This window comes from Stegostoma tigrinum, chromosome 12, assembly GCF_030684315.1.
Source record: "Stegostoma tigrinum isolate sSteTig4 chromosome 12, sSteTig4.hap1, whole genome shotgun sequence".
Lineage (NCBI taxonomy): Eukaryota > Metazoa > Chordata > Chondrichthyes > Orectolobiformes > Stegostomatidae > Stegostoma > Stegostoma tigrinum.
This window is the reverse complement of record NC_081365.1, coordinates 48258668-48283378: the sequence shown is the minus strand read 5'-3', so window position 1 is coordinate 48283378 and position 24711 is coordinate 48258668. Positions and strand designations below refer to the sequence as shown.

Genomic DNA, 24711 nt, shown 5'->3' with positions numbered 1-24711 from the left:
TTGTGCAGCCCCTCTTCCAGCTAATGGTCACATAGCAGACCAAAAGGCAAAGCAATGAGATCTTCTATATCTTGGGAAGCAATTCCTGTGCCCTTCTCAATTTTAAGCACCAGGTCACTAAAAAAACCCTCTAAATTCGCAACATGTTATTTCCATAAATACTGCCCAAGTAGGAGAAGCCAAAAGCACCACCACCTGCAAATTGTTACAAAAAACAGAAGTTGCTGGGTAAGTTACTCAGAACTGAGGAAGGGTCACCGGACCCGAAATCTTAACTCTGATTTTCTTTCACAGATGCTGCCAGACCTGCTGAGCTTTTCCAGCAACTTCTGTTTTGTTCCTGATTTACAGCATCCGCAATTCTTTCAGTCTATACTTGTAAACTGTTGTCTGGTTTTTTAAGTATCACTAACCCTTAACATAAGTGATTTGGTGGTGGTAAATAAAATGTCCAGAGGTGTGCAGTAACATCTCTGAACAGAAAAAAAAATCACTAATACTGGGCTAATCTTGCAGTTCAACATGTATTCTCGAGTGACAAGTGACTAAGTTGAATGGATCTGTTTTTCCACGTTTGCAAATAGAGCTGGTAGGGCTGAGCACGATTGAAAAGGTGAGGAACACCCACATACCTTTTTCAATATGGGTGCTAAAGTTTCCGCCCATAGAATCAGAAAGAAGAAACTAACAAGTTGCAAACTAACATACTCCAAGATAAACAACGTACTCATACAGTAGTAATAAAAATCTACACAATCATCCAAAGCACCAGTAACGGCAATTTATGGCTGCAAAGCCTGAAGCAACAAATGCCCATAGATTCTTTGGCTCTGTGCTCTTGCTGACGTTTGTATGGAAGCTGACATTTGCATCACACTTAATTGCTTTTTTGTCTGAATATCAATTATCATCAACTGTGGCTTCTCTATCTGTGCCACCAGCTGATGCCCACACCTGAATATATATTTACAGCATCAACACAGGCTGATATAAACCTATATTTTAAATGTTGGATCACTGAGAGCATAGTTCTGCAGCTCCCCAGCCAAGACCAAGCATCTCTGTTTCCTCCAGACTGTTTTAAAACTCAATATTGTCATCATCTTCGCTACCTACGCTCTGTGCCATACCTTAAGAGCTCTTCTTGCAAACGCTAGCTCCTTTTAGGTAAATGCTATTGTACTGTCGTTTGATAAAGGGAACTAAAGTCAATTACACAGTAAATCAGGACCTGATTTTGTCGGGAAAGGGTGCATGCGAGATTTGATCTAAAGGTTGTTAATTGTCCTGGAGTACCTGAAGTTGATCTGGAAAAAAATAAATAATGTAAAAATTGATATGTACGACGTAAATGGTAAATGACAGAGCTACTTTTTAAATGAGACAAAACATTTAAATCTGACAGAGATAATGGGAACTGCAGATGCTGGAGAATCCAAGATAATAAAATGTGAGGCTGGATGAACACAGCAGGCCAAGCAGCATCTCAGGAGCACAAAAGCTGATGTTTCGGGCCTAGACCCTTCATCAGAGAGGGGGATGGGGTTTATTCCAGAACCCTCACCCCATCCCCCTCTCTGGTCTAGGCCCGAAACGTCAGCTTTTGTGCTCCTGAGATGCTGCTTGGCCTGCTGTGTTCATCCAGCCTCACATTCAGATATTTAAACAGAGAGCTTTCAGTTGATTGGCTGGAGCTGATGGTAATATGAGATGAGATAAAGACTTTACTGCTAAACCTATGGCTGCTACATTACCACATTTTCTCTATCCAACAGCAATAAAATGAGAATCCAGAGGGAGTTCTTCCTCTTCCAGAGACAAGTCTGTCCCTCATTCTGTAGATATTTTCTAATTAACCTGCTTCTTGATCTTATTACAAATCTCTGGAGCAGTTGATACTTGAACCTGAGGCTCCTGTTCCAGAGCTAGAGACATAGCCACTGCACCACCAAAGCCCCCTTTCTCATACTGCATACAATTCTTTCCTTCAAAAAGTTGTGGATGTGAACCATTCATGGGCAATGTAATCCAGGTGTCAGTAAGCCTTACCTACTGGATGAGATTAGCAATGAAGAATTACATTTAACACAACTGGGAGACTTTTACTTCTTCAGCATGTTTCTTCAGAATCATTTCTGGGAAGGGAGAAAGAATGACCAGTGAAAATGTGAGATGGGTAACACTGTACTTCACTTATCAATGAATAAGAGAAGAGGATTAACATTTATCATTAATATTTATAAATCCTATAACAATGTCATCCTCAATATGAGAAGGATCACCAGTACACCAAAGGATAGCTCTAAAAAAAAACTTCCATTACACTGACATTTTGCAGTTCAAAGAGAGAGATTATAATTGACTCTTTTACCTTAACCCCTATAATATTTCTGCTTCTACCTCTTTTGATGGCTCGGCCCTGCTGAGATAAATGCCCTCAGGTTACTGATGATATAGCCAATGGAGCTGCAGCAGAATTGTCTGCCATCAAGAGGCTGATCATCAATAAAGGATGAAGAATGCACTTAATCCATCATAAGGATTGGGGACAGGAACATTTAATGCCAACCTCAAGAGAGAGGAAAACCTTAGGTGAAGAATCTTACAACACATTTTCTCATTTACATTAAAAGAGTGATAGTGAGGTGAGTTTTACGATGTCCTGTCTGCTCTGGAAAATATTCCTTTTTTTTAGCTTATTGGTTATGTACTGGAGTATCTAGGTGTGTTACTTAGGCATTTGCCTGATAAGCGAAGCTGGAGACCTTCTAGCTTACACATCTCGAATGCCATGTTTAAATTCCAGCTGAACATCACTCAGACACTGCCAGTCAGAGGCTGTGAACTTCTGTAGTTCTCAACCGTAAGAATGTCTCAGAGGAAAAGTAAGCAAGCTAATTTGTTCCAAGACATGGATCTAGACAAACTGGGTGGATGCAGCGTTGGACAGGAGGGCAGTCCCTCCTCCAGCTTACCGCCAAAGGAAGCCAGGCCACCAGACCCATCCAGCTGAGACAGAAATAGCAACCACATCAATGTTGTGTCACAAGTCAGAAGAACATTCAGCAATGCTGCAAGCAGGTCAATGATATTCTGTGCTCTACAAGGGTAAGTTCCATTATTTTCCCTCAGCTACCTCACACTCATAAAGCCACCATTCCCTTCAACTCGCCTTTCATCAAGGCTCATGGACTACATCTCTCACTATAACATGTTTCATGTCCATTCAACAGTTCTCACCCACCTCCTCCTCCCAAATTATTAACCCTATTAACTATTAAAAGTATGAACTATTGGGGTGGCACAGAGGCACAGTGGTTGGCACTGCTGCCTCACAGTGCCAGGGAACTGTGTTCAATTCCAGCTTCGGGCGACTCTCTGTGTGGAGTTTGCACATTCTCCCCACGTCTGTGTGGGTTTCCTCCGGGTGCTCTGGTTTCCTCACACGGTCCAAAGATGTGCAGGTTAGGTGGATTGGCCATGCTAAAATGCCCACAGTGTTCAGGGATATGTAAATTAGGTGGGTTAAAGGGGGATGGGTCTGGGTGGGATGCTCTGAGGTTCGGTGTGGACTTGTTGGGCCAAAGGGCCTGTTTCCACACTGTAGGGATTCTGTGATCTATGATTCTATGAACCTATCCTTCCCTCAGTACTTACTACTTACTCAATTTATCATATCTTCTGCTCATGCATCACAATTAACTGCTTTTGATCCATTTCCAGCCTGATCAATCCCTCCCTTTATCTCATTGTAGGTAAGACTGGCTCATCCCCGGTCTGATGTCTCAACTGCCCCCTGGCTGACCAACATGTAATCACCCGATCAGGGTCAACCATGTACAGGAAGAGAATGAGTCCCTTGACTTGTTTATGGCTGTAAAGCTGACGGATTATAGTCTCTCTTCACCCCACTGAGGACACTTCCTCTTTGATTTTGACACATTAGTATTTGCTTAAAGCACATGCCATGTGTTTGCTATGTAAGCTGCTGGCACATGCTGCAACTCTGCCATTTATATAGGCTGGTGCCATACAGCAACGTACCCATCCTCTATCTGACTGACAGCTTGACCGTTCAGTGCTACCCACAATCACAAGCTGTCCACCTTGATACTTAAAGGCTATCTATACCACAGAGGCTGGCTGCCTATAATTGAGCACTTGAGACCTTGTGTGTTAAAACAACCAATGCAACCAATAGAGAAACCAGTAGCCGGTAAGGCAGTGAATCTGTAATAACAAAAGAAGCAACCCAAACAGAGGCAAATGGCCTTCAAGTGAATGCTATGCAAGTAGGCCTTAGGATGGCCTGTGTTCATGCCAGCAACAAAGAATTCTGTACAGTTGCATGAGATATGTAACTGTCCCTGTGTTTAAGGCAATCTTGCAGACGTATACAACTCTTAGTTATCCATTAGCTACAAAGCAGAACGTCAAGCACCTGGAATGGTGACTGAGTTGGTCTGAGGTTAGGCATGATGATGTTTCTGATACCTAGTTGTGTGTGTAAAGCGTTGAGGAAGCTAGTTTCCATAGATTATTTAGTGGCAATGTGTGTAAGAAGGGGCATAATTCATATCCATATGTTCCATGTCAAGGTATTGTTCCCGATGTTGGACATGTTGAAAGGATATATCAAGGAATCACATGCACATTCAAACGTTTACTTATTAAGATAAATTGATGAATAAAATAGCCATTCAACAAACAGAACACATATCCAGATTCCTGATAGATCCTTAATATGCACAAGCCATTGTGGTCTCTTTATCAGAGATAATGGGAACTGCAGATGCTGGAGAATTCCAAGATAATAAAATGTGAGGCTGGATGAACACAGCAGGCCAAGGAGCATCTCAGGAGCACAAAAGCTGACGTTTCGGGCCTAGACCCTTCATCAGAGAGGGGGATGGGGAGAGGGATCTGGAATAAATAGGGAGAGAGGGGGAGGCGGATCGAAGATGGAGAGTAAAGAAGATAGGTGGAGAGAGTATAGGTGGGGAGGTAGGGAGGGAATAGGTCAGTCCAGGGAAGACGGACAGGTCAAGGAGGTGGGATGAGGTTAGTAGGTAGATGGGGGTGCAGCTTGGGGTGGGAGGAAGGGATGGGTGAGAGGAAGAACCGGTTAGGGAGGCAGAGAGAGGTTGGACTGGTTTTGGGATGCAGTGGGTGGGGGGGAAGAGCTGGGCTGGTTGTGTGGTGCAGTGGGGGGAGGGGATGAACTGGGCTGGTTGAGGGATGCAGTAGGGGAAGGGGAGATTTTGAAACTGGTGAAGTCCACATTGATACCATATGGCTGCAGGGTTCCCAGGCGGAATATGAGTTGCTGTTCCTGCAACCTTCGGGTGGCATCATTGTGGCAGTGCAGGAGGCCCATGATGGACATGTCATCTAGAGAATGGGAGGGGGAGTGGAAATGGTTTGCGACTGGGAGGTGCAGTTGTTTGTTGCGAACTGAGCGGAGGTGTTCTGCAAAGCGGTCCCCAAGCCTCCGCTTGGTTTCCCCAATGTAGAGGAAGCCGCACCGGGTACAATGGATGCAGTATACCACATTGGCAGATGTGCAGGTGAACCTCTGCTTAATGTGGAATGTCATCTTGGGGCCTGGGATAGGGGTGAGGGAGGAGGTGTGGGGGCAAGTGTAGCATTTCCTGCGGTTGCAGGGGAAGGTGCCATGTGTGGTGGGGTTGGAGGGCAGTGTGGAGCGAACAAGGGAGTCACGGAGAGAGTGGTCTCTCCGGAAAGCAGACAGGGGTGGGGATGGAAAAATGTCTTGGGTGGTGGGGTCGGATTGTAAATGGCGAAAGTGTCGGAGGATAATGCGTTGTATCCAGAGGTTGGTAGGGTGGTGTGTGAGAATGAGGGGGATCCTCTTAGGGCGGTTGTGGCGGGGGCAGGGTGTGAGGGATGTGTTGCGGGAAATACGGGAGACGCGGTCAAGGGTGTTCTCGATCACTGTGGGGGGAAAGTTGCGGTCCTTGAAGAACTTGGACATCTGGGATGTGCGGGAGTGGAATGTCTTATCGTGGGATCAGATGCGGCGGAGGCGGAGGAATTGGGAATAGGGGATGGAATTTTTGCAGGAGGGTGGGTGGGAGGAGGTGTATTCTAGGTAGCTGTGGGAGTCGGTGGGCTTGAAATGGACATCAGTTACAAGCTGGTTGCCTGAGATGGAGACTGAGAGGTCCAGGAAGGTGAGGGATGTGCTGGAGATGGCCCAGGTGAACTGAAGGTTGGGGTGGAAGGTGTTGGTGAAGTGGATGAACTGTTCGAGCTCCTCTGGGGAGCAAGAGGCGGCGCCGATATAGTCATCAATGTACCGGAGGAAGAGGTGGGGTTTGGGGCCTGTGTAGGTGCGGAAGATGGACTGTTCCACGTAACCTACAAAGAGGCAGGCATAGCTGGGGCCCATGCGGGTGCCCATGGCCACCCCCTTAGTCTGTAGGAAGTGGGAGGAGTCAAAAGAGAAGTTGTTGAGGGTGAGGACGAGTTCAGCTAGGCGGATGAGAGTGTCGGTGGAGGGGGACTGGTCGGGCCTGCGGGACAGGAAGAAGCGGAGGGCCTTGAGGCCATCTGCATGCGGAATGCAGGTGTATAGGTCTCTTTATGCTTTACAGGTGAATGATCATCCAGTATCTACATATGCAACCAATATAAGATGCAACTGCTGCAGGCCTATTGCACTATCAGCTAGAGTATGAGTCATTTCTCTAACATTTCTATCATTTGTTCTGTCACATCTCTGTAGCTAAGAATTCCCCCAGCAGCTGTTGTGATTTGCATAGGAGCAGAGGGCCTTAGAGTAAGAATGGTGTTCAGAAAATTCCCTGTTTTGTCAATCCAGACATTTAGACTTGTGCACGTGTTCATGACCTGGCCTGTTCATTTTTTGTAACCTACTTCAGCCTTCTAAGCCACTGAAAAACTAAAACACTCCACATGACACAATGACAATCGTGCTGCTAGTCCTCCAATGCATTCTGGAATTTCTAACTAAACTTCTCTGCCTCTCCACATCTGTCTCCTCCTTTACAATAGCTTTTAAACTTTTTTTGGCTAGGAATTTTATCATTATCCTTATGTTTCCCTCTTTTGTTTGGTTTCAATTTAATCTGATTACACTCTTATGAAGGTAATTTGTTGCATTATAAAAGGATTATGTGAATACATAAATAAAAGCAAAGTCATGTGGATGCTGAATATCTGAAATAAAGACAGTAAGCACTAGACAAACTCAATGGATCTGGCTGCTTTTGTGTAGAGAAAAAGAGTTAAACTTTTGGGTCCAGTCTATCTCTTCTTCAGAACTTCAAAGAAGAATAATATTGCACTCAAAAGTTAATTCTGTTTCTCTCTCAAAATACTGTCAGACCTGTTGACTTTCTCCAACACTTTCTATATAAATATATGCTGTTTTCAGAAACAAAGTAAATCAGAAAACTCAAGTTAACCAATTATGGACTAAATATTACAAGTAGATATGGATATTATTAGGAAACCAAACAGGAAATTGCTTGAGGAGCTTTATGAGATTGGCTTCAGGTGAGCCTAAAGAAAACATGATCATTGAATCATTCTTATTGGGATGAATTATTTTGAGGGTTCCCTTGTTCGTCTATCATAATTATCAAAGCACTCTTGAAAAGCCCAGAAAATGAAATTCACATCGTTTGCCCTATGTTTTTTCTTTGTTTCTGGGCTTTCCATGATATCCTTTTTGATTGAAGAATTTCAGAACTGATTGCATAATTGGACACTTGAAGAGGAGCTATGGTGCCTGATTTTATGATTATTTAAATTAATAGGCAGTAAATTAAGTAATGTGTGCCTGTTGCTTCCCAATGAGTACTCACTGCAAGTGCTGATGTTTGCCTGGAACATCAAATTAGGCAATGAGCCACCAGAGTGACCATTTTGGAGTAAGAGCTCTTGAATTAAAGAGTGCACAACACTCAAAGGTCGCAGAAACCTATCACTTCTGTCCCATTTTTCTCAGATTTTGTGCTTTAACCAAACATAAAACTTACAATGAAAACTAGGTTAAGCAGCTGGTCAGGGGTAGTAAATGAAGTGTTTAGCTTTTTGCAGCAACATGCCAGCCACATTTTCCACCAATGTTCCATCACAGTAAGTAACCAACAGATAACAAAGGAACAACTGTAGCAATAATAGAAGCATTATACTAACATGTCTCTTTGTTGCTTCTGTTTGTGGTCTGTTTTCTAACTCAATTCCTTTTCTATTACAGCCACAGCATGCACACATCTGCAGCTAAACTTACGCAACCATGAAATATTCATTAAGGTCATATGAGGTTGTAGCTTTGGAATTAAATCAGGCAATCATAGCTTAAAGTTCCTTGTATTCCTTTTGATTTATGTCCATCTTTGCAGTAGGAAATCATAGGTTTTGATTCAGAAATGCAAGTGAAAATCAGAAAAATCCTGGATCAAAATTGATTTAAGTTCTTATTCATTTCAGTAGCGCAAAGTTAGCCTATTGTAGATCATTCCTATTTTCTGCTGGCTACACAATCAAAATTCAACTTAATTCCTGAATTATTTAGTTAATGTATTACCATAATTAATAAGGATATTAATAATATATATTGGAATAACTATTTATACTAATGCCTTTGTAAGCTCTGAATTACTTGGATTCTTCAGGCATTTTGAGTGTTACATGACTGACAAACTGGAATATGCATTGTACCAATAGAAACCCTTCTTTACTGCAGGAAGTTTGGTCTCCTCACACAAACATCAATAGAACCACATAAGTGGTCTGGGAATGTGTTTCTCGTTAACAGTTGGAAGAAAATTACTTGGGATTCCAATGTTCAACAACAATAATTTAGTCAATTTAAATTCTTGGCTTTTAAAAGTCTTTTGTTATAATAGAATTTCAAAGAATTAGAAATTTCAATTTACATTAGCACGACACATTTCGCGATGTGATTGACTGGAAGCTTTCCGACTTCAAAAATTTTGGTCAGTTCGGCATGTTTCCATGGGCTGACTCCAATTGTAGCAGCAGTGCCCCTCCTGAGGTCATTTCATATGAGGCACACAACTGCGAGGCATCTCCTGGGATGGCCATCCAATTAATGATGGTGATCAGGTATGGAAGTGGGAGACCGAGAAACCCCACTAGATGGTCATCATAAATGCAATGAGTGGTACAGCTGGTGTGCACAGGATGGATGAAGACTAGACAAAATGGAGCAGCGAACTGGCTGGAGCCAATAGCTGTCACTTCCTCACTTCTGACACTATTCTTTATTGTGGGAGGTTGGTAGGGAGTTGCTGTTTTCTTTGCTGATTACTATCTTATATTTATATATCATTGATTTGTCATGATGTTCTGACCTTCTGTTCTGCGTGGATGCTCCATTAGCTATCAATACTGTGAGCAGAATTTAATTCTAGGAACCATGTTCCTAGTGGTGGACCCAAAAGTTGTTACAGCTTCTGCTTATGGTATATGCTGGCACACATTCAATCACATGGCCATTTAAAGGCCAGGTTGTGGTTTTGTGGTGAACATTCAATAATATAATAGGGAGATGTAGGATGTGCCTGAAGCCACCATCAGCTGGCTTCTTTGCAGGTCTGAACAGGCTAAAGAAGAATTGCCTGGTCAAGCATGCCGGCTGTGCAGGCAAGGAGAATTGGGAACCATCTGGGGGTGAGCAATCTCCCCTCAAAGCCAATGGTGCATTTTGTTTGACTTGGAGTCTGCCTGCCATATTGACTTAAGACCCCATCACTCCCTCCTGGTATATAAAAGCATCTATTTCAGGACCTAGATCATGCCCACTCCAATTGCGCAACACACAATGACAAGTCAATAACCAGCCCCAGGGCTCAGTGATGTCTGCAGATAGGTTCTCCAATGGACTGTCAAGGAATGGTAGGAGATAATCTTCCAAATAGAATGACCCTGCCTGACCAAGAGACTTGAATGGAGATCATTATTGAAGTGAACAACAGCATGAGTTCATGAGTTCCAGCAGCACTCCTGAGTCCAGTGCTAAAATTGGAAACAACCCAATTCACTAGATTAAATGGTTTGGTGGCATTGCGTCAATGGTGCCCTTATGATGGCATGAAGCTTTGTGTGTGTGTGTGTGTGTGTGTGTGTGTGTGTGTGTGTGTGTGTGTGTGTGTGGTGTGTGTGTGTGTGCGCGCGCACATGCGCACTCACACATACCATTTTACATATTCTTAAGCTCCAGAGTAATATCAGAACTGTTCATAGTTTTGGATGATCCTTGTCTCCTTCTCCAGTTCTATTTGAAGCTTAGTTTTCATTAGTTCTGAGAATAAAACCTTATCGTCTGAAGCACTGCATGCACAATTGAGCAGCATGGTTCCTGATAAATCTTTTGTTTATATTTGTAGGAGCCTAGTTACTACTGTTAACACAATTAAATGAGGCAACACAGGAAACGTTAAGTATGGAAAGTCAAAAGAACTCAACTTGGAAGGGAGAACCGGATTTCCACCTTAGCCTGAGATTATATGTTGGTGACAGGAAATAAAATGAACTCCTTAAGAATTTGAGATGAGAGATGCTGAAGTGGATCCATGCAAGCCACCAAGCAATTGAGTCAATTGAGGCAAAAGATGTCCTTTCCTGGCCAAACATGAGCAATAAAACCAAGACAACATCAGCCAGTGCAGTGCTCATCACGAATGCCAACCTAAGCAAGTCAGAGAGCCACTGAATGACACATGACATCCCAGGCTGACCATGGTTATCGCTGGGAATAGATTTCTTTGCATTTGCCAGAACGGATTATCTTGTCATCATAGACTATTATTCCAAATATTGGAAGATGGATCAGCTGATATCAATGACAACTACAGAGATTATCAAATACCAAAAGTAAAACACAGCCATTATGGAATTCCTGACATTGTGATGAGCAACAATGGCCCTCTGTTCACAAGTGAAGAATTCAACCCCTTCATAAATCTCATTTTCATAAGACTGCCAACTATTGCCAGAATTGAACATGACGGAGCGGATGAGGCACAAACCTTCAATGATCTCAACAAATGATCTCAACTGACATACCAATTTGGGACTTGAATAAAGCAATTGCCATCTTGATAGTATGTGATTGAAATGAATGACCAGATGTACCATTGCAATTACAGGCTTATAACCAAACTGGAGAAGCTATTCTTTCATTACAGGTGACTGATCAGAACGAGATGAATTAACCATGTGCAGAGCACCTAGATTAGCTAGCAGATCCAGAAGATACACAACAACTAACAGTGGAAATGGAACAATAGCAGCAGATACCTCACAACAGCCAACGACATAAGAATAATACTCACTAGGGAAGACCATGAATCAAATTTCCAGTGAGTGATAATCTCATGCGTATTCCCATTCGGACATTTCTTTCTAATGAGAGAAGGACGTGATAAGTATTTTTTTGCATTTCTGAGAGGAGATTATGTTCAGGTCACCCAAAGTAGGGCAAAAATGTACTCAATCCTGACAATTCCTTCTTAGTGTAGAGGTCTCACGGAAAGACAAACGACTCTTCCCTTTTTTTTAACAACAGATGTATTCTGACATTTAAAATTCCTGACAGCTACTTTGACAGGTGCCCTTCAATAGTAAGTATATAAGTTAAATGTATAGTTCTGAGCAAGTGACCTGGGCTCAAGTCCCACCTCCTTCAGAGGTGTGTCATAACATCTCTAAACAGGTTAATTTAAGTTATGTGTTAGGTTGTTGTGATGGGTAGGTAGAGTGCCAGCTGGAGATGGATAGAGTGCCAGCTAGAGTGGGTGTAGGGGGCCAACTAAGTAGGGTGCAAAATGACAAAGGGGCCAGTTATGCATTTAGGGAAGGTGGGGTGTGCTGGAGAAACCTCGTCGGTGTTAGGTCTTATAGAGTTTTGAGTCTGGTGATGGGGTGCTGGCAGATTCCTCAGTCAAGGGTGCCAGGTCCCTGAGGTGTTGGGTGCAGGAGAATTGGGTGCTGCAATGTTGGATCAGGATCTGAGAGGTGTAAGTGGTCTGGGGAATTGTGTGTGGCTGTACATTTGCATTGAGCACGATGTCTGTTAAATAGTTACTTAGGAATTAGACTATGTATTTAATAGTCTAGCATTTCAAGACCATGATTGTTTTTGATTCCATTGGAATCATCCAAAGTGTCTAATTCAAATGGAAGTTTTCAGAGGATTCCAGTCGTAGACAAATTATGAAGACTGGGGAGTCCCATGCCCAACTCCTAGCTACATTGGAATAATAACTGTCTAGTGAGCAAAAAGTCTACCTCTACATATTCAATGCATATGCAGAGACTGATGAGTACATCAAACTGCCACTGCATGACAACAGTTGTGTGTATATTGGTCACCTAGGGTAACTTAAAATATATATGATTATAAATGCAAATTTTTGGGGTGTTTGTCTAACAGGGCATGTTTGGAACAAAATACAATCATGTATGAATGCCCCTCCTTAGCTGTCATAGACATGTGATCTCTGCCATGAAGCTCACATACACACTGTAGGCAGCCATCTGAGAGATACAAGGGATTCCATTCTGACCAGACTGCTGAGTACAGGACAATGGATTTAAGTGAACCAGATGGTAATTTATGACAGTCTGGTAGTTTCATGTTTACCATTACAAATCCTAGCTTTTATTCTAGATTTATTTCATCAGCTGACTATTAACTCCCCTACTGAACTCATGTCTCCGTATCATTAATTTTCCACTCTGAATTACTATAATAATGAAACTGCTATGCTACCATACCACATCAAATACTGCCCCTCCTCCCACCAATAACATGAGCAATAAGAAGGACTGCTTATATATTTCTCAAGCATCAGTCAATTGATGAATTCACTGCATTCTTCAATCTCCTTAGGGTGCCTATTAAAATGAATGGACTTGGACTGAGTTTGTCGAACACAGCAAGATTCCCAATTTGATTTCTGACCCAAGTTCTAACTATGATGACAAAACTCTCAGCAGCCATTTTTTGCAGATCCAGAATTATCCTTTTTGCTGTTGTCATTTACCATCACATTAGTTCTGTGGAACAACTCTCTTGTTTTTGATCACCAAGTTCTGACTTTTTTTGGGTTAGAAATTAGAATTTTTCATTTTAGGACTTACAAATTGGGCTTTCGGACCTGTCCTTGCTAGATTCAAATGAGGGGGACAGGATGTAAAATTAATTGTATTTTAGTCTGGAATAGATCCTGTGTTGGACTCCTGGCTATATAGGCAGTGGCATCTGAGCACCACAGGAGGCCAAGTAGAGTTTGAATTATGTTTGTGCTCCATGGAAACTTCCATTTTTAAATGTGCAGTTAAAAGAAAGTTGCATTAATGACTGTCAGCTCATGGATAATCAATACGAAAGGGTCAAACAAGATGTGACACCAGACCAAAGTTCACACTTCCCATTTTAGCAATGCTATCCTGGAGGTAATTATTAGTCAAGTGAAGTGTTTTGTCTTTTGCTTGGCGTGATCGTGGTCTGATTGCCTCTCAAATGATTTTGCAGTAGTCTGCATACATTTTAACTACTTACACATTCATGGATCCACACAAGCTCAAGGTGCCTTTTTGAGGTCTGTCTCCAGACTCTCTTGTAGCCGTGGGAGCTTACATCATCAATAATTCGGAGATGGAATGTGAGAAGAATATGGAAGCTCGAGAACTTGGTGAAATAAATAGTGATATCTTGAAAGATGACTATTTTACAGAGGTGGATAAATACCTGTGACCTGATCAGATATAGCCTAATACTCTGTGGGAAGCTAGGGAAGTGATTGCTGGGCTCCTTGCTGAGATATTTGTTTCATCGATAGCTACAAGTGAAGTGTCAGAAGACTGGACGTTGGCTAATAGTGCTACTATTTTATAAAGGTGATAAGGAAAAGCCAGGGAACTATAGACCAGTGAGCCTGACATTTGTGAGGGACAAGTTGTTGGAGGGAATCCTACGGGAATTACATGTCTTTGGAAAGGCAAGGACTGATTACATATAGCCAACATGGCTCTGTGCATAGGAAATCATGCCTCACTAACTTGATTGACTTTTTTGAAGAAAGGACAAAGAAAACTGAAGACAGCAGAGCAGTGGATGTGATCTATATGAACTTCAGTAAGGCGTTCAACAAAGTTTCTCATGGTGGACTGGTTTGCTAAGGCTAGATCGCATGGAATACAGGCAGAACTATCCATTTGGATGCAGAACTGGCTTGAATGTAGGAGATAGAAGGTGGTGGTGGAGGGTTGATTTTCAGACTGAAGGCCTGTGACCAGCAGTGTGCCACAAGGATCAGGACTGGGTCCACTGCTTTTCATCATTAATATAAAGGATTTGGATGTGAACATAGGAGGCATGATTAGTAAGTTTGCAGATAACAGCAAAAATGGCAGTGCAGTGGACAACAAGGAAGGCTACCTCAGAGTTCAATGGAACCTTGATCATATGAAGCAATGGGCTGAAGAATGGCAGATGAGTTTAATTAGGATAAATGTGAGGTGCTGCATTTTGCTAAGATAAATCAGGGCAGGATTTGTATGCTTATTAGTAAGGTCCTGGATAGAGTTGTTGAACAAAGAGACCTTGGAGTCCAGGTTCATATTTCCTTGAAAGTGCAGTCTGAGGTAGACAGGACAGTGAAGAAGGTATTATATAGGCTTGCCTTTTTTGATCAGTGCGTTGAGTATAGGAGTTAGGAGGTCTTGTGGCTGTACAGGACATTGGTTAGACCACTTTAGGAATACTGCATTTAGTTCTGATCTCCCTACTTCAGGAGGGATGTTGTGAAACTTGAAAGGGTTCAGAAAAGACTTACAAGTATGTTGCCAGGGTAGGAGGGTATGAGCTACAGGGAGAGGCTGGATAGGCTGGAGCTATTTTCCAGGGAGTGTCAGAGGCTGAGGGGTGACCTTATACAGGTTTATAAAATCAGGAGGACATAGTCATTTCCCCAGGGTGGTGGAGTCCAGAACTAGAGGGCATATGCTCAAGGTGGTGAAAGACTTAAAAGGAATATAAGAGGTGACTTTTTCACACAGAACGTGGAATAAGATGACAGAGGAAGTGGTGGAGGCTGGTACAATTACAACATTTAAAATTATTCTGGATGGCTATGTGAATTGGAAGGGTTTAAAAGGATATGAGACTAGATTAATTTAGATTATCTGGTTGACACGGACGAGTTGGACTAAAGGGCCTGTTTCCGTGCTGTGCAGCTCTGTGACTTTTTGTTTACATTGCTTAAAGCATTGTTGTAAAAAAAATTGCTGATGTGTATGCTGACCATCCATGCTGACAGAGCCTTCTAATCAGGAGAAATTCTTTGTCTTTGTTATGAGCTTCTTTGGTTTCTTTCAGTTTTCTCTGCTGCTGGCAAGTGTTTTGTTACTGAACATGTGTGCCATTTTACTTCGCTGTCAACTCTAACACTTGTTTGTCAGTCTGCTCAACTGGTATTTTCCAAAAGGTATCTTTTGACAGTTCCCTTGAAAGTTCCCAGTGGGTGAATTGCATCTCATCAAATGCAGTGTGAAACATTGAATACATCCTGTAATTTTGTTTGTGTTGAGAAGTGAAACATTTGCTCACTACGTATTTTAGTCTTAAACCTTGGCTCAATAATTTAATTGGAGACCTTCTTGTAGATCCATGTTACCACAAAGCTTTTTTATTTAAATCAATAGTGGTACATCATTTTCTTTTCTGTTAGGGAATTTGGAGCATTAAACAACAGCCTTCACATTGAATCTAAAAACAAAATACTGAGGCTGCTGTAAATCTGAAATAAAAGCAGAAAAGGCTAGAGAAACTCAACAGGTCTGCCAGCATCTTTGGAGGGAAAAACAGAGTTAGTGTAACATTAATTTTGTTTCTATCTCCACAAACACTGTTAGACCTATTGACTTTCTCGAGCAGTTTCTGTTTACATTCAACTTTGCATCTTCCTGGATCTGGAGTAGCATGGTATCCAGATCTGTGGATGATCCGTCCGCAACTATTATTACTAGATGTGGGTCAAAATGTCAGAGGATGTTAACATTTTTTTAAAAGCCAAAAGAACTGCAGGTGCTGTAAATCAGGAACAAAAACAGAAGTTGCTGGAAAAGCACAGCAGGCCTGGCAGCATCTGTGAAGAAAAAAGTCTAGGCCTGAAACATCAGCCTTCTTGCAGCTCTGATGCTGCTTGGCCTGCTGCCTTCATCCAGCTCTACACCTTGTTAACATTTTGGGTCTGGTGACCCTTCCTCAAAACTGATGGTAGCTGGGAAAACATCAGTTTATGTGCAGAAAGTAGGGAGGGGGCAGGGCAGGGAGTAAACAATAGGATAGAGCCTAAAGAGACAAAAGAACAGTTAGACAGACAAAGGAATTGATAACAATCAGGCTGGGAGGGTGAATAGCTGTTAATGGGGACTGCGAATGACTAACAATAGATGGTATGTAATGGCAGGCTATGTGATAACAAGTGCTGGTGTGTCGGGTAGGGGGCTGGGACAGGGGAGAGTTTAGGCCCTAAAATTATTGAACTTGATATTGAGTCCGGAGGGCTACAGGGTCACCGACTGGAAATTGAGGTGTTGTTCTTCCAGCTTGCATTGAGCTTTGCTGGAACACTGCAGCAAGCCTGAGACAGAGGTAATAGGAACTGCAGATGTTGGGGAACGCAAGATAACAAGGTGTGGAGCTGGATGAACTCAGCAGGCCAAGAAGCATCTTAGGAGCAGGAATGCTGACATTTCAGGCCTAGAACCTTCTGATGAAGCTTTCCTGCTCCTAAGATGCTACTTGGCCCGCTGTGTTCATTGAGCTCCACGTCTTGTTATCTGAGACAGAGATGTTGGTTAGGGAACAGGGTTGTGTATTAAAGTGGCAGGCAATTGGAAGATCAGGGTCTTTTTTGTGAGCACAGCATAGATGTTCTGCAAAGCAAACACCCAGTCTATGCTTCATTTCCCCAAAGTAGAAGAAACCACTCTCTGACTAGTGAATGCAGTAGACTAGATTCTGGGAAGTGCAGGTGAGGTGTTGCTACTTTTTATTCCTTTCAAAAAGTTTCTCTGATCAAAATTCCAGCACTGCCGTTGGCCTTGTCTCAGCAACTGTCTCAACTGCTCAATAATAGTTGGTAGTTTAGGTATGAATTTCTTGACTTTGTTAATCCTCTTTAGAAATCTTTAGCCCTGTTATGATCTTGTTTACAGAAGGTCTCAATTGCTTTATTTTTCTGGGGATCAGAAAAGAATTTGTACCTGTGTCTTGCACTGTGTGATCTAGAAATGGCTTTGCAAATGCACATTTGTCAGTTAAAATTAGGCCTGAATCCTGCAAATTTTTCAGGTCCTCCCTAATCCATTATTATGCATGTCCTTTATTGTACTTTGTGAAAGAATATTACCCATTTGGCAGATTGTTCCATCCTAACCTTGGAATATGCTAGATATAGGCCTGTGGAATAGCTCAAGCAAATCAGGCACAAGTAGTTTATTGAAGTAGTATCAACTAAAAGGCATTATAAAGTAGTTAGTGTACTTATTCCCTGGCCGAAAATTGCTTGTCAGAAACCACTGAAAGCATCTAACTTCGTGAACAGTGTACTCTCTTCCAATTTAGCTAGGCTGTAATCAACACTGATTTCATTCAGCACTGCTTTGCTGAGTTGGGTTAGGTCCACACAGGTCCTAACATCTCCATTTGGTTTAGGAACAGTGACAAGAACTGAACAACATTTAGTTGGTATTGTGATTAGTAAAATTACTTCTGCTTTTGCATTCTTTCCATTTCTACCTTTACTTATGCTTTACAGCATGTAGTATGTTCCTTACTTCAAAAAGAGTTGATGTACGACTACATCATCTCTGATGAAGGGTCTCGGCCCAAAACATCAGCTTTTGTGCTCCCGAGATGCTGCTTGGCCTGCTGTGTTCATCCAGCTACACACCTTGTTATCTTGGATTCTCCAGCATCTGCAGTTCCCATTATCTCTGATGTACGACTAAGTATCCCTGCGACGTAACAAGGTCAGGCAGGTGGACCTCATAGAATATGAGCTCTAAGATTGGGACTGTTAGTCTGCTCTAATCAGGGAGCCCTGGCTGATAGATATAAATCAGTATGTCAGTCACCCTGCTCACTGTGAGAGCAAACTCGGAGGAATATGGATCAGTGCCAAGAATGCGCCACATGTAACTAGCGGATGGTTTTATGATGGGATATTGGGCTCTGTGGAGATTGTTTTTAAGAGCAACTTGGAAACACACCATACTGCCTTGTTCAAAAGAAGATGGTTGTAGTTGTTGGAGGTCAGTCATCTCAGAAGCACTGCATCATTATAAAAGGTTACCCAGTGCAAACAGCTTCAGCTGCTTTATTAATGGCCTGCTCTCCATCTACAATATGAGCAGATAGAAGTAAGACAAGTTTTTTTTCCTTTCATCTCGCAATTAACTAAACATTACACATTAATTAAAAGTTTAGTTTTATTGCAACCTTAAATCAGGAATATATGAGCTGTGGGAGAAGATATAGCTAGTTTGTCGGTGGCTAGTTTAACCTGATATTTTGAAACTTGACTCAGTTGTAATTCAGGAAGTGTAAATAAATAACTCCCTCAGAGGTACATTGACTGCATTGACAGCTGGTAATTGTGTGAGGCTTAAGAGTTGATTTTGTTAAAATCTAAAATTCTAGGTTTTCTTTACATTAGCAATTAGCTAAACATTACTGTTGAATTTAAAACATCTTTCAGACATCAGGATTTTTGAGTAAGTGAAGATGACTGGCAGAGGCATGTGATTTTGGCTTAACCTTTGTTGAGATGCTGGGAGACTTTGTTTGTTTGTTTGATATGTGGGACAAATGATGTAACCGCACAAAAGCACCTAATAGCTGAAATTCAAATGGACTTCAACCGGGCACTACATTGGCTTTAATCATTGGAAAATTCAGCAAGTGGAGTATATGAGTCGTGGGGTATTCTGATGGAAATGGATACTCTCACTCGTCTAGTGTAGAGCTGGAGGAACACAGCAGACCAGGCAGAATTAGAGGAGCAGGAAAGCTGACGTTTTGAGTTTGGACCCTTCAATTTTTGAAGAAGGGTCCCTACCTGAAACATCAGCTTTCTTGCTCCTCTGATGCTGCCTGGCCTGCTGTGTTTGTCCAGCTCCACACTGTTATCTCAGACTCCAGCATCGGCATTTCTTACTATCTCTCACCCTTGTTAGTCTGACTGAGATTGGGAAATGCTATTTGAGTGAATGCAATTGCATAGCTTCACTCAGGACATGCCCTGAACAGAGGGACTCCAGTTCAGCCCACAGCAAAACCTTGAAACAAAGCCCAACCTTGACCAAACAGTTAAAATTTTTTTCAGGATCTGGACTGGCAAACCATTGTGGTTGCTGCTGGTACGTGGACTCGAGACAGCAAAAATGTCCCACTAGATCTAAATTGAGTAAGAGAACTCATAGGCCAATATCCAGGAGAGTGCACACTGCAGAAAGTCCTGGTTTGGAACAGTTAAATTGCTTAGCAACATCCCAATCACTACCAATCAAAATAAACATCTTGTTCAATGGTCACTCTGTTCTAACAGAGATTGATACCAGCGCAGCCCTTTCAGTGATCGCAAAGCCAATCTTAACCCTTAAGTTTGCACAAAGCCACAACTAGACTGTGAACCAATATCAGGAACCTTTCCAGATTAAGGGTACAACTTTGGTTCCAGTCTCTTATGAGAAGCAGCTGTTTCATCTAATATTGATTAGAGTAAAAGGCTCGGGCCCAAGCTTGATGGGGCCAAATTGATTGAGGAAAACTTTAGCTAGATTGGCTCAACACTTTTTTAAATAGAAAATGGCTGCCTGAGTGTAGTCCTAATTAAATACCTGATGTTTTTCAGGAAGATCTAGAGTCCATCAAAGAAGCCAAGGCTGACTTGCTTGTTGACTCGGAAGCAATTTCATGATTCTGCAAGGTCTGTTCTGTGCTAATTGCCTTAGAGGTAAAATTAGAGGCAAAAATCAGAAGGCTGGAAAGTGAAGGAATAATCAAACTAGTCCAGTTTGCAGAATTGGGAGGACCAATCATACCAATTGTGAAGCCCAATGAGTTGGTTCACCTATATAGGGATTTGAAACAAATGGTTACCCACTTTTCACAGCTGGATAAATACCCAAACTTCCACATAGAGGATTTATACGCAAAGCTGGCAGAAAGGCTGACCTTTCTAAAGCTGGACGTAAGCTTTGCGTACTTGCAGTTGGTGAGATGAAGATTCCCAGAAGAATGCTACATTTAATACCCATAAGGATTTGTCCCAATATACAAAGGCCGTCATTTAGGGTGCTGTGTAATTTTTTTTAGCAGGCAATAGAGAACATTTAACAAAGTCTACCCCACACCGCAATATTTCCAAAATGTTTATTTCAGCAAGTCAAAAACACCCCAGTTACAATATATTCTTTGATCCTTTAAGTAGCTCAACCCAGGATTCATTCTGCTTTATTCATATTGTTAATTTATTTGTCTCTCCAGGTGTAATTAACAAGGATGTATCCTCCACATGAAAGAAAACATGCAAATTCGGTTCACCAGAATGGTGCAAAATGTTGAAAATATCATCTCAGCACTATTTTCATTGTTTTACTGTTTTAAAGTAAAAAGTGTACTTATGCCTTCATACAGAGCTGTTACTGCTTCAAATCCACCAAACACAAGTTGGATTAGATACCCAGTCAAGTTCATTTTCTTTTTATTTTGGTTGAATTGTAAACTTAACAGATAAAAGCCATAATACACAAGATTGGTATCACATTTTGTTTTAGCGAGAGATGTTTATCCAAAATGTTATGGAAATTAGCTTTGTTGGAAATAATCAATATTTCAAACACCATCCAAATCACCTTTAAGAAAAGATGTTATACAAAAATATTTTTAAAAAGATCATATGGACTAATAAAACTTTATGTTGAACCTTTAAACAAAGGACACTTTGTGAAAGAGAAGGCAGAGGTAACAATAATATCAACTTTGTAGCTGAAAGGAACAGATAGCTTGGATGTCTTCTTACTTTGGAAAACATTTTTTTAAAAAAGGCCTAGTTTGTGGGTTGAATAAAACTGTTATAGTTTGAACTCAGAAAATTTGAGGGGGAAGAAAAAGCAAACTTCTGGAGAAACTCCGCCAGTCTAGCAACATCTGTGGAGAGAAAGCAGAGTTAACATTTCCAGTCCAGTGACTCTTCAAGAGATTCTTTTGTTTCAGATCTTCAGCATCCGTAGTTCTTGCTTACTTTGGAGAAATGTTAAGGCCTGTCTGAGAAGTAATAGTCCATTGTAGCCTTTGTCTGCAATACCTCTCAGGAAAATATGAGTTGAAAGCCCACCTGAAATCAGTTTAATCATTCATGGAGAATTTCTAGTGATTTGTTTTTGGAATCTACTCACTGTCTCCAGCAAAAGGATTTCAGCCAGCTGCAACTGTTCCAAGGAAACACCAGTACCAGAAGTTTGTGGATGCAGAACAACTTCAAACACGGACTACCATTTAGGACAATGAGTGACTTATCCTTTTATAATGAGAGTAAAATTTACTTGACCAAAATACTTTAAATAACTGGCGGAATTTTCATTTTTTATTTGTTTTTTTTAAACCAGGCTTGACTATGTTTGTATGTTAGTTTCCTTTTCTTTTAAATAAAGGTATGTAAAATCAAACCTATTTCTCAATGATCTTTGTTTGGATAAGTTTTTCATCACAGAATCCCTACTGTGTGGAAACAGGCCATTTGGCCCATCAAGTCCACACTGATCCTCTAAAGAGCATCCCACCCAATCCCTATAACCCTGCATTTCCCATGGTTAACCCACCTAACCTGCATATCCCTGGACACTATGGGCAATTTAGCATGGCCAATCCACCTAATCTGCACATCTTTGGACTGTGGGAGGAAACTCACGCAGACACAGGGAGAATGTGCAAACTCCATACAAGCTGTCACTTGGCTTTAATGCTGTAAGGCAGCAGTGCTAACCACTGAGCCACTGTTTTAAATACATGCTAACTTGTTTTTAATACTGACCATACTGTACCAATTGGTACATCAATACAGTCTTAAACCATTACGATTCCCTATGTTACCAACTTGGTTGAATCAAAAACATGTTATGACCATGTCATAACACTGTTGTTGTGAAAGATTCATATTTTATTCTGTGGAAGTAGATGGAGTAACAATTTAGAGTTCATCAATGTGAATTTGCTAAAATCAATGATCCAAGTTTTCCAGGATTGGAATTGTTAACATCTTTTAGTGCTGATCCAGCAGAGTTTGCAGCGTCAATAGAGAACATTGCACTTATGTTATGTTTTTGGGTGTTGTGTGATAGTTTGGAAATTTTACCAAATTTGTGGATGCCGAGTAAAAATTTTGCAGAAGCTGCTTGAGGGAAAGCAAAGGCTTGTAACTGTTTTCTGCAGGAAATGATGAATTCATGACTGGAATTTCCCTGTAGACTATTTTAGTGGGTTTGGTAGCTTGCATAAAGTAAATGAACTAATTAATGCATTTTTTTCAAACACAAAAGATTATTAATCTTACTTGCTTGGTACAAGTATCTCTGTGCGCAAATGAAGTAAGATGCAGGAGAGGACAGATTTTGTAACTGGAAGAAACAATCAGCTGATGAGTTGAAAGTTCCTTTCTCATTCTGCATATTATTCTGTTCAGTGAGCTGAATGGACATAAATAATCATAAGTTACAAATGAAACACACTGAACTTTATCAATTAAGCCTAGAATAATTTACAGTCAAATTTTTGGCCGATACCTCCTGAGTTTTGCTGCAGTTAAAAGCAATCTTTCTTTCCCAGTTCTCCAAATACCCAAGAATTTTGACTCCCACCTGTCTGCAGTGATATCTTTCTCACTGGCTTTGGGTGGCATTATCACTCAGGGTGTTTAACTGAGGCCAGGGAGGCAGAATTTCAAGTACTTATGCCTCAGAGGGCTCAACAGTTTGTCACCTGCAAGTCCCATAGCTAACACCTCCCTCCCTCCACCCTACCCACACTGCCACACCCATCAGCAATTCTCTTCCTGAGTTAGAATTCACCTTGAAGTTGGCAGAATCATGGAGTGTTTACAGTGCAAGAGGATGTTAAACCCACTGTGACCCACCCAATGCCTTATCCCCTAGCCCTTCATTTATTTCCTTAAGCAAATAGAAGTCATTAAGTGCATGGCATACATCCACCACACCCATCCCACTATGCCAGATGTCTGAAGGTTACCAAAGAAAAGCAGATAAATAGCCACCATAAGATGGCTATTTAAACAAGACAAAATGAACTTGAATAAAACTGTCTAACTGTGATTCCAGCAACAGATGCAAACAGCGAACTACTGTGTTGGGCTGATATAGCACTAGTGTGCATGTAACAAGAAATATTGTGCTGAATATTAAATATTCTGAATTGAACAAAATGTAAATATTGTATGTCAGTCAGATTATTCAATATGAGTTCAAGTTAACTTTAAAGTATTTCAAATTCAAAACTGATTACCAGGTTTCAGTGATTTGTAATACATTCCTTAGTTTAGGTTTAGCAATGAGGTAAACTACCAGCTAAACGAAATTACAAACATGATTACTGAAAATGAATGCATAAATGTTGTCACACAGTAACTTTTGTCTGCAAAATTTCCTGTCAAAGAATGCCATTTGCATTTGCGACATTTAGACAAGTGACATAATCAAACATGTTATCAGGCTGTCTCTTTCATTCTTCTTTTCTGTGAAAATACAAAGTTTTCAATTTTTGTGTTATGTTTGCTATTCACAGAACATTCAATATTACTTTTTACTCGCTATGTATTTCTGCCTTTTACAAATAAAATGCAAGCTAGAAAATTATTGGAGTGAAATCACAGTTTCCTTTATCTATTCCATTTATCATTGTTGTGAAAATGTTAGATTTCAGAATTTCAGATGAACCTCTTAACCTCTTCTGAGCATTTTAGTCATGAGGATTGGTTCTAACTGGTTTTGATATGAACAGTACACGGAGCTAACCTTCATTACTGTAGCTGTATCACAACATTGCTCAGATTCTTAGTCAATAAATTATGACAATATCTGAGATAATGCTACATATTTTAATGTGCAAACATATAGACTATTAGGTCTTAATTTTCAACTAGCTTTTCTGGCATAACCCAACATTATAAATATTTTCCCTGTTACAGTCAACTCATAATTTTTATCTCCATGGAGCACGTTAATTTGTGAACAGCGTGATCACTATTCTGTTAACCTATTCTGTGTTAACTTCTGGGTCAATTTTGTTAATTAATTAAGAATACCAATGTAAAATTGCACAGTATAGCTATTTGAGTTCTTCCATCAGTCAGTTATGTGGTCTGAACATTCCTGTAGAAACTGGAACATTTCAGTTTGCACTAAAATGAAATAAACATCCTCATATAATTTTTTTCAATAATGTGCATTTCAGTCTAAGTAATTAAAATTAAACATTCACAGGGATACCAAGTGTTCTTTTTCATTTTAGTCAATGGCACAAATTTGGGTGGCAGAAACTTCAAAATAGCAGAGAGGACCTGATTCTAGAATTGCTGCTTCCAATTCTATTACCAGAATCTTGTTTTG

The 24711-nt window shown here is 41.0% G+C and overlaps 1 protein-coding gene and 1 long non-coding RNA gene across 3 annotated transcripts in view; one reads left to right on the top strand and one right to left on the bottom strand.

Moving 5' to 3' along the window:
- LOC125456798 (uncharacterized) overlaps window positions 1-24711 on the top strand; it is a 110935-nt gene that overhangs the window by 21189 nt on the left and 65035 nt on the right. The window contains exons 2-3 of one of the 2 annotated variants that reach the window (XR_009446560.1): window positions 10404-11378; window positions 20579-21766. The exons of the other annotated variant lie outside the window; for it this stretch is intronic. This is a non-coding gene — a long non-coding RNA (uncharacterized LOC125456798). Of the gene's footprint in view, window positions 1-10403; window positions 11379-20578; window positions 21767-24711 lie in introns of those variants that run through there. 2 annotated transcript variants of the gene reach the window in all.
- The window catches only part of LOC125456797 (uncharacterized), a 64949-nt gene continuing 60731 nt past the window's right edge, over window positions 20494-24711 (bottom strand). Inside the window, exon 6 of the mRNA XM_048540205.2 lies at window positions 20494-23837. Coding sequence (XP_048396162.1) covers window position 23837 — 1 coding nt within the window. The 3' untranslated portion in view covers window positions 20494-23836. The remainder of the gene's footprint in view (window positions 23838-24711) is intronic.